This window comes from Vanessa tameamea, chromosome 20 (genome assembly GCF_037043105.1).
Source record: "Vanessa tameamea isolate UH-Manoa-2023 chromosome 20, ilVanTame1 primary haplotype, whole genome shotgun sequence".
Classification (NCBI taxonomy): Eukaryota; Metazoa; Arthropoda; class Insecta; order Lepidoptera; family Nymphalidae; genus Vanessa; species Vanessa tameamea.
The window spans coordinates 2390763-2405643 of NC_087328.1; the positions used below are offsets into that span (position 1 = coordinate 2390763).

The 14881-nt window shown below is 32.6% G+C and overlaps 1 protein-coding gene across 1 annotated transcript; it reads left to right on the forward strand.

The window, feature by feature from the left end:
- Positions 1-9549: 9549 nt before the first annotated feature.
- Positions 9550-14036, forward strand: LOC113403783 (UDP-glucosyltransferase 2-like). The gene is made up of 9 exons (XM_064217970.1): positions 9550-9562; positions 10097-10252; positions 10555-10639; positions 11135-11324; positions 11681-11878; positions 11957-12176; positions 12551-12770; positions 13266-13485; positions 13584-14036. Exons 2-9 carry the CDS (start codon positions 10100-10102, stop codon positions 13858-13860), a joined length of 1563 nt encoding a protein of 520 aa, XP_064074040.1. The 5' UTR covers positions 9550-9562; positions 10097-10099; the 3' UTR covers positions 13861-14036.
- The last annotated feature ends 845 nt before the right edge of the window (positions 14037-14881 follow it).

Genomic DNA, 14881 nt, shown 5'->3' on the forward strand with positions numbered 1-14881 from the left:
CAAAATTTCTGTGTATCGCTATATATACTAAGACGCAACGGGGCCCAGTCTACTCCCCAATCAATTTTAGACTATACTTGTAGATTGAAAATTTATTGTGAATACGGCTTGCCTTGTTTATTTTATACTTCCACAGCGTTATGTCCTATGGTGCTCTGGAGTAATCATCGATTAATGCAACCGATATCAATACGATCTTTGTGTTGCATATTAGGGCTGTTCGTACAATATATAAGCTACGCTCCAAAGTATATAGAGGCAAGACTGTATACTCGAGAAATACGAAACCTCATCGATAACGTTACCCGAAGTATGCATTTACCTTGCTCCGTGTACACAGCTTTCACATTTTTTTATCCAAACTCAAATATTCCCAAACTGAATCCAAATGGTAAATATTCCAAAACCATTTAGACAATACATAACAATTCTTAAATAGATTGGTGAATGAACTGAACTTCATGGAACCTCCTTTAGATTTCCTTTATGGCCAAGTACGCAGTACTTTTAAGCAGTCATACCTAATACAATATCTTAAACTTAAAACAACGACGTAATTTATAAATTTAAAAACTAAAGCAATAACGACATCCTTACTTGTATTTTACAATCGTTACCGTTAGATCAAGTCCTCATCACGTCGCCGTATCACTGGCATTTCGTTGTAGACGTTTATTTAAATAGTTCTCGGTGACAGATAAGGCTTTGTGATAGCTCGCCTACCCGCCTACCGATATGTACCTGGGTGGTACATCACTTATGGTAATGATGGGTAATCATTGCATATTTTACCTCAAAAGAGCTATATGAATAATGTCATGTCAATTTAACGTCAAAGTTGTTAATTTACTCCTTTTGCCATTAGAATTGGCATATATAACATATAGTTGGTTTTATTTAACATAATATAAATATTTTCTCCTAAATAGCAATCTTGAAGGAGAGTTCCAGTTAATGTATATTGCTAGTATAAAATGAACAGGCGTCTTTCATATTAATAATATGTTATCATTTTAATGTTTTTATTAATACTATATATATTGTTATTAATATAAATTACTTCATTTGATAAATGTTATTGATCTAAAGATCTATATATTATAATAAATTACAACTTTGTTGTTCAAATAATATTTTTTTAACGACATTTAATTAAACTTTTGGACACTATATGAAATCAGGGAAGTCTATTATTATTATTATAATGTTTAGTATAAGCTTACAAATAATACTATCAATCGTAACTTAGTACGACCAAATGGGCAACCCTAGTAATTGGCGCTATAGGAAATATTAACCATACTCACCGCCAATACGCCATCGACCTTGGGAACAAAGTTTTATTTTCCTTTATGGTTCACCGACAACATAAGATTTGTATATATCTATGACAATTTTAAGCTTATAAGGTACTAAAAAATGATAAGTTAATTTTATAGGTAAACACCTCATGCAATATGGATATTGGTAAGTACCGATACAAAGTATACCTACGCTGTACTTAATTTAAAAAAATATATTGAATTAAAAAAAAGAAACCAAATACATATACTTTCACTCTAAACTCTACTTAAAGCTACAAAGATTAATTTTCGGAATTCATCAAGAGAGTTGCTATTCAAATCAACTACATAGAGCTTGTTATAAAGTTGACCTATTCTTGGAATTAACGAGTTCGCACCCACAACTGTTGACCGTCTTGAACGATACAGCAACGACTTGATTGGCTTTCTTGGATATTTTGCCGGAACCCTTAGTCTAAAGCTGTTAACAAGAAACGAACAATCAATTTTTTATAGAAAATTTTAAATAAAAATATAATATCAAATTTTTGTCGGCGACTTTCTAAAGAATTCATGGTAAAAAAGCTTAATCTTACATTATAACTACGTAAAATTTTGGGTTTTCTAGCTGCAAAAGTTAGATTCCAAAGAAAGCAACACAACACAAAACTTCAATACTACAAAATGCTAAGAACTAAGGCTTTGTATAAAAGTATTTTTATGCCAGACTTAGTAAACATGTTATTTTCCTTGTTCCTGTTGTTACAACAACAACAACAATGGCTAACTCACTTTTCCAATCGTAACACAATAAAAAAATATATCTGATGAGTAGGTTGTACCTACCCACGGGCTAGCATAAATTCTTACCTAGTAGGGTTTAATTTGCTTATTTAAACTTCGTTGAACAAAATAACCAGGTCAATGTAATAGCTTCATCACGATATAAGAATGCCCAGCACGTAAAGGAATGCCGAAAATGTTCACGGTAACCGAAGAATTTATTTCTCACAAGGATATTAGACGGACGAATATTCTCTTCTCAGCTTGTATTCAATGAATAATAAAATATTATTGATCACGTAAGGTCAACAAGAAAACAGTTAGGTATAAGGTAATATAATACCTACTGATCGCTGTGAATTGAATGATTATATTAATTCGACCAAAAAAACTCGATGCCACGTTTCCTCTTGGATATTTTTCTTATTTTGATAAAATCAGCACATTTACTTTATAAAATTACATTTGCATTTGGCTTATGTACTTTATTATTTTTAACACGTTTTGGAGTTTCAACAAATTCATTAATCTCCATATTTATAAACGAATCCCCCAGCAAGGCTGCGTGAGTCGTGAGCTTATAATTCAACAGAGTTCTAGCTCTTGACCTGTTTATAATAATCGCATGGATTATTTTTTTTTGGGAGTACCTTCTAAAAACACTTTAGGAATTTGGAAAAATGTAGAAATGGTCAATATTTTTATATTAATATATATTAATTACCTGCCAGACCGCCTAATGAATTATAAAAAAAAAAACAATTTCACTCCGAAATTGCGTGGACCTTTGCTAGTAATACTTTAACGCGTGTTTAACAAAATAGGTATAATTTAACATGAATGCAATCAAATTAAAAAAGGGAGTAACGTCAAAATTACTCCAACCAATCCAGAGATTAGCCTGAACAAACAGATAGACAGACAGACAAAAATAAAAAAAAAATGTTATTTCGGTATAGGTATGTACCATACAATTACAAACAGACACTTCAATTTTATTATATCTAAAGATAAGATGTATTAAATAAATGATGCAATAAAATAAAAAACAACGTTTAAGGATATATTCATTTATATAAAAAATAAATAAAAATGTTACTAAAAATTGTGACGACTGCCATTTCACTCTACTAAGCCGCGTAAAAAAACTTCGTCCCAACTAGAACATACGAACACATTACGTTCAAAATTTGACTATTATGCTATACCAAAGATGTTAGACATCTTAAACATCACTTCTCCAGTGCCCAGTTATCTGACTAAATGTCCGGAGAGCTGGTTAAGCGTGTAAATGTTTATGGTTGGATGGATATTGGACGCTCGAAAATGGCGTACAGGTGATAAAGGCTAGCGCTAAACCATTCAGAAGGATTCCTTGGGAATGCTTTGGATCGAAAGGTTAATCGAGTTCGTCTCAAGATTCATGTATTTAGTCAGAAATTGGAATTAAACGCCCACGTTACTAAAATTGTTTCTAGAAAAATAAATAGGTATTTCTATGTTTTTTTTTTATTTTGTTATGAATCTCTCGCTGAGCTAAAATCACTTCTTAGAAACACCTACGTCTTAATGTGAAGCAAATGTTTTCTTTACCTTCACAGTATTAGCACTAATTTTATACTTACAATTTGTAAGTTAATCTGTGAAAAGTGTCGAAATTATTCATGAATCATGTATTCTTTAAGTCATCGGCGCCTAACAAAAATAAATAGCAATAATTTAATCCTACTACTATACCCTGTACCAGCTAGCTCGATCTTTTTGACAGACGGGCTAGTGATGGGAAACAGAAAATATCTACTATTTTAAAAAATAACGTTTTAAACTGTGACGATATGCTGTAGGCGTATTGTGTGTGAAATTCTTTATTGCACTAGACATAAATTATTGCGTAATTCAAATTAGAATTTAATTATTTGTTTTACCTAATTTTTCTAAAAAGAGTTATACCAGCCAAAGAGACCCCAACCAAAAAGATTCGTAACAATACCTTAACAATGATCTTTAATAATGATTTTTTGTAATTGATATTTGTAATAGTTATTGACTGTTATTCGTACCGCATCCGTCCGACCGATGTAACATTGTACAAGCGTCTATTATTTTCAGTGTTCCTATTTAAATTTTACTTTGAAGCAATGAAAAGTCTTAAAATTTTCGGATAACGCTTGAATCTTTCGGGACTTTTGTGTTATATGTATTTTTTAATTATTTTTACAATTTTCAAAATAATTAAATTAAGAAAATATTATATTCGTCATTGCAAAGTTATGTCGATCAGAAAAAATTACATCTGTCAAAAAGATCAAGCTAACTTGTACAGGGTATAATTTTTATTTAGAAGTAGTAGTAAAAACACCTTCATTAAAAGTAGCACCTTGCCTTATGAAAGCTTCATTTTTTGTCCAGGGAATCGGAATTGCGATTCGACGGGGAAATGATGATAGCTTTCTTGCCACCATTTCATTCGGTCATGATTTATACAGTAACTGTTTTTATTTTTTATTTATATATAGGCCATAATGTTAAAAATTCTATGTACTGATTAAAACTATTTATAAGTTCTACCGAATGTCATGCGCCGTCATATTTTCGACGTTCTAACAGTGTGCAACGGAGCAATGTGTAGAAGAAGAAGGTTCCTTTACCCAAACCTTAGGTTTTTTTTAATAATTTAAGTTGATTGTCTAAAAAAATATAAAGATAGCTTAAGCTTCAATTGATTAGTTTTCGCAGAGCACATATGAATGCAGGACGCTGAAAATTGGGTGTCACCTTTTTCTTCACAGTGATGCTCAAGTCTCGATAAGAAATGCTAACATCACTGATTTTAGCCCCGAAAGCGACATATTTTACCTCTGTTATGTAAAGTTTTAAAATCCAGCTTCAGTGCGCCTTAACAGGCTAATAGAGACAGAAAAGAAGAAAATAGTTGGACCACTTGCAGGGCTTGTAGCAACTGTACGGGTTTACATTACAGTACACATATGTGTGCACAGGCACAGGTGTACTATATTTTCCTTCACACTCATAATCCAATAGAGCAGCAAACCCAACCCGAAGGAGTTTCGGCGCAGAACCAACTGCTTTATGTGCTTGTCGAGACACGGAACACAATTCAAACTTCCGGATTCCTACTAAAAAAAAATTCGACTGAAAACCAAATTATTCGGCCTTATTTATCGCCACGATCTCGGGTTTCAACTCTTGAGAACTAACGAGACAGTCCGCACTAGTTTGGTTAGTTTGTTGGCGAAAAACGCAAAGACGGCAGAACTCTCAGTTAAACAGATGCATGAGAATCTTCGTCGTCAGCGTCGAAATCCTCTCACAAGTTCACCAGAGCTCAGCAATCTCCTGCTCTAGCCTCAGCACTCCCTCGCTAGCGACCCTTCTTGTTGATAGCTCCGCAAATGTGGCAAGAGAAGACGACCAAGAGAACAGGACTCTTTGATTTTGCCGAAACAATTGGTGAATTCCACATAATTAAATTATCATACTTTTTGTTGATTCATCCTGACATTTCGGCATAATAATTAAGTACTTTTATAAATTGCAATCTTGACTTGCGATATTGACTGTAGTAATAATAGCGTAACTGTGATCATATAAACTGAATGATAACATACAATCTCAAGACACTAACTATAATTTCATAACCCAATGTGTGATCATTGCAATTTGATAGAAGAATTTAGTTGAATTCATAGTGTCATTTAAATAAGTATCGTGCAATTTAGTGAAAGAGTAAATATTAATAATGAGGTATTTAATTAAACAGTGGCACGTTTACGGATAGGGATAAAAATATTGATTATTTGGATGTATCACCAAGTTTCCGTCTCCGCAAAGTCAATTGAGCTGAGATAGTCCAAGAACACGAGTCTTTATAGAATTATTTTGTATAGTTCAGATATATGAATAATATTTTACTGTTTTCAGATACGATTGCGGATTATCCGATCGTTTCTATAGAGCTTATATATTGTTACGAATGTTAGACTGTAACGAAATTGTAAAAGATATTATTTTTGTATTTAGAGTCCCATCAAAACAAATGTGAAATGAGAGCCAAGTTCAATATTATGATAAAGGCCTTGGTTGTTTACTTCAACGACAAAAGAAGTAAGATCTAAATGGGTGCCAAGTTCAATGGTCAGTCCTGAAATTTATTTATACCTACATAAAATATAATTTATCCTTATAACTTAGGAGAATATATTGTAGCCTAAGGTCTGACTTGGCTAGTTCTCATATGTTTATAAACACAAGTTATAATGTGTGTTTGTAATAACAAAAGTGTCTCAATATATGAGGCAAATTTGACACGTTTATGTGAAATAGTTTTTGTGTTATGAGGGGGTCAAAAATGGCTCCAAATGGTTCGAGTAATATTACACACGGTGCTGCTAGCCATTTCTTTTACTTGAACTTGGCTTGACACGCTACCGCGTGTCTAGATTAGGTATAATTACAGAAAAAAACAATTAGCTATTCTCTTTAAGTATAACACTATGATAATAAATATGTTTTTATTGGTTTCAGTTACGGTTACGGATAGATTTTCAATTCGGATATCCGATAGTTTCGGTTAAAGTTAATTCCATAAAATCCCTAGATCAGACTTAAGCAAGCACCACTGGATTTTATTATGATTATTTTTTGAAAAAAAAAAACATCGTGAGAACACCATTTCCATTACGAATAAATATTTATCAATTCTCTCTTCTTTTATCAATTCTAGAATTGCTATTCGATTCATATTTTGCCTACGAAAATATGACCATGTCTCCGAATATCGTTCAAGACTCAAGTGGCTTCCTATACGTCTTCGCCGGAACCTGCATATTCTTTCCCTTCTGTACTGTGCGCTATTTAACTATAGTTTTCCTACGTATTTAAGTGAAAAATTTGAATTTCTTGGGGATCCTTCTTTATTAAGATCTAAGCGGTACCTAACACTCAAAATGCCTGTTCACAAGAGAAAATTCCTAAACAATTCGTTTATTGTACAGGCCATGAAGTTATGGAATGCTCTTCCGGTAGCTATGAAACGCTCCATCAATTTTAGCTTTTAAAAAAGCCGTAAAAACTACGACCTAAATAATAATTTAGACGACTTTAATTAATTTCCTTTATATAACATTTTAGTATCTTAAATATGTATTAGTGTATAATAGAGCTATATATTATATATACATATATTATATATATATATATAAAGGAGCGTCAGAAGGGGCCTCATAGAGGTCCTGGGTGTCGTTATCCATAGTGGGCGTTGTAACGGCAGGAATTCGATAATAAAAGCACACTCGTATTGTATAAAGTATTATTATTTTATTGTTCTACAATTTCACACAAAAGGTACACAATTAACACTTTATTATAATTGGATTAGAGCCAATCGATTAGCACGTGCGCACCTCGTGCGGCAGCTGTCAAACGAATGCCGGCCGCCATTCCTCGAGGCGACACCCGCTACTCTATTCGGAGTTACCCGCTCATATTTTTAATACCATAACATAATCAACTAAAACTAAAACATTATTAAAAAATCGTAAATAATAATTTCGTTATTTTTATCATTAAAATTAATCAAAAATCAGCGCGCCGTCATATATATATGTGTAGTAAGTATAAGTATCGGTGTGTAAGTATTTGTATGTAAGTTTATGACTGCACCGCCTACGCCGATGGTTTTAAAATTTCTCTCTCAGATTGGGTTGTCTGGAAGAGATGGCTAATTAGCCATAAGTCCGCCCGTTGTACAACACTCGTAATCAACATTTATTTTGTTTTGTGTATTTTACTTCTTTTTTTTTCTGTGTGTTTCGTGTTGTTTGTGGTGTACAATAAAGTATATTTCATTCATTCGTTTCATAAATAATAATTCAATTCTATTTAATTTCCTTTGTAATTCAATGTTCGGAAAGAGTAACTACCGAATTTATCGCCAATTTTCTTTCCGAACCTGTGGTATCATTAAATTTAAATAAGTAGAATAAATTATATTGTTGTTTTATTTGAACGTTAATTTCTTTAATGATAATTTAATATATATAAAAGCGAAATAGAACTCACTGATTAATTACAAAAACTCTGAAACTATACCACCTAAAAACCTTAAATTTGGCAAGTAGGTGCCTTATAGGTACATATCCACTAAAAACGGATTTTACGAAACTCCACCCCTCAGGGTTAAACCGGGGGCTGGTAGTATGTGTTTTATAAAGCCGCAGGTTCAACTAGTTCTATATAAAGGTTGTTTGATGGCTGTTCAGATGGATGTAAATGCAGTTTTAGCTGAACAGCCATTTTTATTCTCTTTCTGGTATAAATGATTTGACGTTTGAAAAAAGGAAAACATATTTATCTGAGCCGAGATAGCCCAGTGGTTAGAACGCGTGCATCTTAACCGATGATTTCGGGTTCAAACCTAGGCAGGCACCACTGAGTTTTCATGTGCTTAATTTGTGTTTATAATTCATCTCGTGCTCGGCGGTGAAGGAAAACATCGTGAGGAAACCTACATGTGTCTAATTTCAACGAAATTCTGCCACATGTGTATGCCACCAACCCGCATTGGAGCAGCGTGGTGGAATATGCTCTATACCTTCTCCTCAACGGGAGAGGAGGCCTTAGCCCAGCAGTGGGAAATTTACAGGCTGATTATGTATTTATGTTATGTTTATATTTATCTGTAAAAACATTTACAAATAAAGCCGTTATTTATTACATAGAATTAAACAGGCAGCCAGGTTAAAGATATAGTCTCAAATACCTGTAGGTATCACGTTATCTTACAAATCCATCGCGCAGACACTTTAAATAGATAAATTTAATAGGTAAATTTGATAAAATAATACAGATTTCGATTAGATAGTATATTGTTTAATATAAATTTATTACATGTATTAAAAACATTATTATTAATTATTGTAATAAAAAATTATATGACAAATCAGTGTTCTGATGTATTTATGTTTATCGATATTATCTAAATTAATATTATGCAACAAAAATGCACAATCAAAACTTATCGTATGTATTTTTATTTCTAGAGGTTGATGTCATATATTAAGATAACAAATCTATACAAATATTATAAATGAGAAAATAACTCTATTTTCTCTTCACGCTGAAACCGGTGAACCGATTTCGATGAAATTTGGTATGGTATGGCCACTTTTTTAAATTCACCCCTCGAGGGGATAAAATGGGGGCCGACGGTTAACGCTACAGGTAACATTTCGCACGAATAAATCCGCAGGTTCAGCTAGTAACGTATAAGAACAAATCTCTTAACATCGCTAATTGTGAGAAAAATAATATCAGGTGACCAAGAAACACGATACTCACCAAACTACGTACGCACGCAATTACGCGATGGTGAAATCTCAGGATGGGATGATAAGCGATATGACTTATCATAACTAAACACTTGAATGCCAAACAAATCATGGTCAGTCGGTTTTCAATACTACTCGAGATACGAAGTGAGTTCACATAGTTCACATAGTACTAACTGAGTTTACCTGTAAATATTTGCATAGCATTGGGTTGTAGGCAGTACCTGCTGGTTATCGTATATATGTTGTGTATCTTGTATCTCTAATTACAATGGCCTATTGAGCCTAAAAACAAACTTTAGATTTTTTTATAATAAATATTGAATTTCAAAAGAAATTTCTAGACTAGAATATCTCAAACTTAGTCTTGTAAAAATATTTTCTTAGGCTTAATAATACGGTCCAGTGGCTCAATTACGTAAATCTTAACCAAAGATTGCACTTCTATCCGCGCTACTACTGGGTTTTCATGTGCTTGATTCGTGCCTACCATTCATCTCGTGCTCGGCGGTGAAACTATACATCGTGAAGGGACTTGCATAATTTAGAGGATATTTTGCCACATTTGCATCAACAAATCTACATTGGAATGGTTTCGTGTAACTCCAAGATTTCCTGAAAAAGACACGATTTCTCGCCCAGCAGTGGAACAATTACATCCTGTTTTTTTTTTTTTTACAGAAAATGTCGAAATGGGCGTTAGTCTTGGTGTCATTTCTATCATCTCTATATTTATCGAACGCATACAAAGTCCTGTTTATAAGTCCATTACCATCAAAGAGTCATTCGATTTTAGGGGAAGGAGTACTGAATCACTTATCTCGAGCTGGCCATGAGGTAATTATGGAAAAATGTCTCATTTTTTTATATTGCTTCTATATTAAATTAAAATTAATCTTCGTATTTTGGGACTCTATGCGTTCCTTTACCAATCATCGGACCGCAGCATTCTAGTGAGTTGTTCTTCGCATAGTTCCTGGTTAAAATAACAAAAATCTTTCTTTGGATATTTTACCTTTAATATAGACGTTGAATATATTTGACCTATCTAACCGAACTGACTAGAAGCTTATAAATGTGACGAGTTTAGATATTTTAATATTGAGCATTTTAACTTTTTAATTTCATATTTATTTAAGGTAACATATATAGCAAGCATCATTCCCGAAAAACCTATAAAAGGAGTGTCTGTTATAGACGTAAGTGACAGTGTAAAATTGCCAAGTAAGTAATTCATGATCACAATGATGAGGATTAAGACTCTGCGTCAAATAATAATGTGAATTAAATCTATCAGTAAATAAGTAGGCGTTAATGCAAGTATTGACTAAGAAATCACTGCACCGATATCGATAAAATTGCCGAAATCTCTTGCAATAAAACGCAATTGAAATAATCTTAATTCTTCTCACGTGACCGATACCTTACCACCACCACACCTTAGAATAGTTCTCGAAGACAGAACAATCAAACGAATCTGGTCAAGCTGAAAAAAAAGCGTACGCATGTCTATGAAAAGAAATATACATGTTGTTTGTTAACAACATGTATATTTCTTTTATTTAAACTTATCTGTTTCAAATCGAATAAAAATAGATAATTTTCTATCTAATAGCGAAGCAAGATTCTGTACTGCACTTATAGAGTCAGTCTTTATTCAATATAGAAGCTTGCTTATTACTTATTAAATTAAACCAAAAGCCCTTGTTACTTTTTTAGCTGGAATGATGAATTTAAAATCAATAATGGATAAGACGCAAAGCAATGATTTATTTAATATGATGCCTGCCTTAATGAATATGAGTAGAAACACGATAAATAATGACGGCGTAAAAACACTTCTATCAGATAAAACCAAACAATTTGACGTCATTATTGCTGAGTGGATGTTTAATGAAGTCTATGCTGGGTGAGAAATGGAAATATACTATCTATCTTGGATAGTATTTGCAGAAATATTAAATAAAAGTTTTAAGCAAAACATATATTTATAACTAGCTGCCTGTCTCGACTTCGTGCAGAAAGTTTCAACTTCGGAGATCTCGTGATGAGTCAGTACGAGATCTCCGAGACTCATCACGAGATCTCCGAAGCTATAGGTCCGACAGACTCTCATAAAGAAAGATTTTTGGAAATTTCAACTTATATTATTATGGGAACATAATACAAAGTTACACATTTTGTATTATTTTTTCTGCGCGAAGTCGAGACAGGCAGCTAGTTGTAAATATATGTTTTGCGTATGTAGATTATTTTGTATTCCAGATTTTCAGGTGTATTTAACTGTCCATTAATTTGGCTTTCAACAATTGAGCCTCATTGGATGGTCTTACAATTAGTAGATGAAATTCCTAATCCTTCATATAACGTTGACAGCTTATCTAGCAACGTTCCACCGCTAACCTTTTCACAACGACTTTTGGAGCTAGGTCTTCAAATTTTTGGTAAACTTATTCAAATTTTGTAAGTAAAATTTATAATATAATATAAAATCGTAGTTCATTTATACTTTATAAATTAAATTTTAATTTGTTTTTACAGCTATACATCTGGCGTTGAACAGGAAATTTACGAAAATCATTTCGTACCACATATTCGCAATAGAGGTTATCCCGTACAACCCATCGAAGAGTTGAAGTATAATGTTTCGTTAGTTTTGAGCAATTCTCACGTCTCAATGGGTGTTGCAACACGATTACCACCAAACTTTATTCCGATCGGAGGTTACCATATCGATCCTGTCGTCAAGCCATTGCCAAAGGTACTTTTTAAATAATGAATGTTTAATGTTAATTCTTCTTAAAAAAATAACTGATGAATGAATAACAAAAATCAAGCTCAATTTTTTTTTATAATCATAGGTAAGTCAGAATTATCTATGTTTATTTCATTTTTTTTTTTATTAAGTTTTCAAAATCCTTACTAATATTATAAAGAGGAAAGTTTTTATGTATGAATGTGTGTCACGCAAATATAACTGGATGTATTTTAGTGAAACTTGACAACAATATAGCTTATACATCAGAATATCACATAGATATATATAAAAATACATTGGTTGAATAATACCTGACAACCAACCCCTAAAACGCATAACTACTAAAAACTAGTGTCTTATAATTATTATTCCATCAGGATTTACAAAACATCATGGATAATGCAAAGCATGGAATCATCTACTTTAGTATGGGATCTAATTTGAGAAGCCAACATTTTCCCACCGAAGTGAAGCAGGAATTACTAAATATGTTCGCTGAATTAAAACAAACTGTTTTGTGGAAATTCGAAGAAGATTTACCCAACCTACCAAACAATGTTCATATTCTAAAATGGGCCCCCCAACAAAGCATTTTAGGTATACGTTATAATTATTTTTTAAAAACTTTTTTAGTATATATGTTACTGGAACAGCTCGAACTACGGTAAACCTTATTAATTTATTAATCTGATTTTCCAGTAAAACCTAAGATTTACCGATTATGAATGGTAAATGTCCATAAAACTTTGGGATTCGAACTTTTACCATCATTCACTTGGTAAATCTTAGGATTTACCTTAGTTCGAGCCTTTATAGTAATATATATAAATTATATGTACGTTTGCGTTGTAATTTTTAACTCAAAATCAAAATTGCACTTATATTTAGATAATGAAAACATCATGTGGCTATTTAGGGCCTTGTGCTACTCCGTCTGATATATTCTACCGCCAAAAAGCAGTTGTTCCTATTTGATTCGATCGGCTTACCGCGCCAATGTGTATGGGCGGTGGTGACCACTTACATAAAACACGAAATTTTATAACGCTTTTAAATCATTTAGTGTTTTTATATTCAATGTTACTTTTCTAGCTCACAAAAAATGTCTCCTATTCATCACGCACGGTGGTCTGTTGTCTACTACTGAGTCAATACATTTTGGAGTCCCTATTATCGGTATACCAGTTTTTGCTGATCAGTTTGTAAATGTTGCTAGAGGTGTGAAAAAAGGTTTTGCTAAGAAAGTAGACTTATCATATACGATGGCCAAAGATTTAAGAGTAGCTATTCAAGAAATGATTCATGAATCAAGGTTAGTATGACAATTAATACAGCAAAAAGATTTGTGTCCATGGGCATTTCTGCAAAGTTTCTGTAAACTGATAATTAAGGGCCTTTTTTATTTTTCAGATACATGACCAAAATTAAGGAGTTATCCTTCATATATCATCACAGAACTGTTTCCCCAGGTCAAGAATTGGTTCATTGGGTGGAACACGTTATAAAAACGGGAGGCGCACGGCATTTGCGTACTCCAGCATTAATGACGCCCTGGTATCAAAAGGTCTACCTGGACCTGGCAATTATTCTGCTGATTATAATAATCGCGATAAAATATATATTCAGATATATTTGTTGTTCAAATGGAAACAAAGTATCAGCTAGTTATAAAAAGAAGCAAAATTAGCGCAATATATCAACATATTATGTCTGTATTTGTATAACTCGGAGACAAGGCCTCAATAGTCTAATTGAGACAAAGAATCACCAGAAAAAGTCTGAAATTTAAGATCTTCTGGTACTAAAATAAAACCAATATTTCCACTGTACCTGATAAATGCGAATAAATTTAGTCGAAATCACGATTTACTTTTAATTTAATTTATTATTACTAACAGTATTTAAAACGGGATATTTACCATGTTTTTTATTTTTATTTGGTGGAGCTCGATATTTCGACATTATCTACAAACAAGACATTCGTATTATATTTTAGTTATAAAAATAACCATGTTAATTTAAAATCTTATAATTTATTATTGCCGTAACCGCCAAGTAGGTCCTTACTATTATTTACGTTTTTCTAATTCAGAAATGTATACAATGAGTCAATAGAAATAATCTTTACTGGCGGCTTGTAGTCGCAGTTCCAGCAGTACAGCTAACAAAGTAATATTAGCTATGCAGTATGGCAACTGTAAGTATTAATTAACGTCAAAATAAATAACATATTAATATGAAAACGTTCCACGTAGATAAATATTACATATGTACTTTCCGAATCGAACCGAACCGGTAGTTTTAGAAATATCCCGAGATCAGTGGCGGACTAAGCCTGTTGGAGACCCAGGGCGGCAAATCTGAATGAGCTGAATGAGTTTAAAAAAAATGTCAGTTTACATTTGTGTGTATACATAAGTGTTTATGTTTGTTTATTATATATTTATGTTTATGTATAAAATGTCTAGATGGCTGTAGAGTGTAGTGATCTTGATGAAATTATGTTGGTACTAAGCACATTTTTAAAGTCTTATCTAGAATTTGCCACTGCCCGATATATTTAAATTAATGTTTGAAAACATACGCAAATTGTGTTTCGTGCACAGTAAGAGTAGATAGATCGGTGAGGTAATGTGTAATTCTCATCGGATTCACCACAATTTTATCTTTTACATTTTTTTTAAAGAGTAAAATGCTACATGGAATAT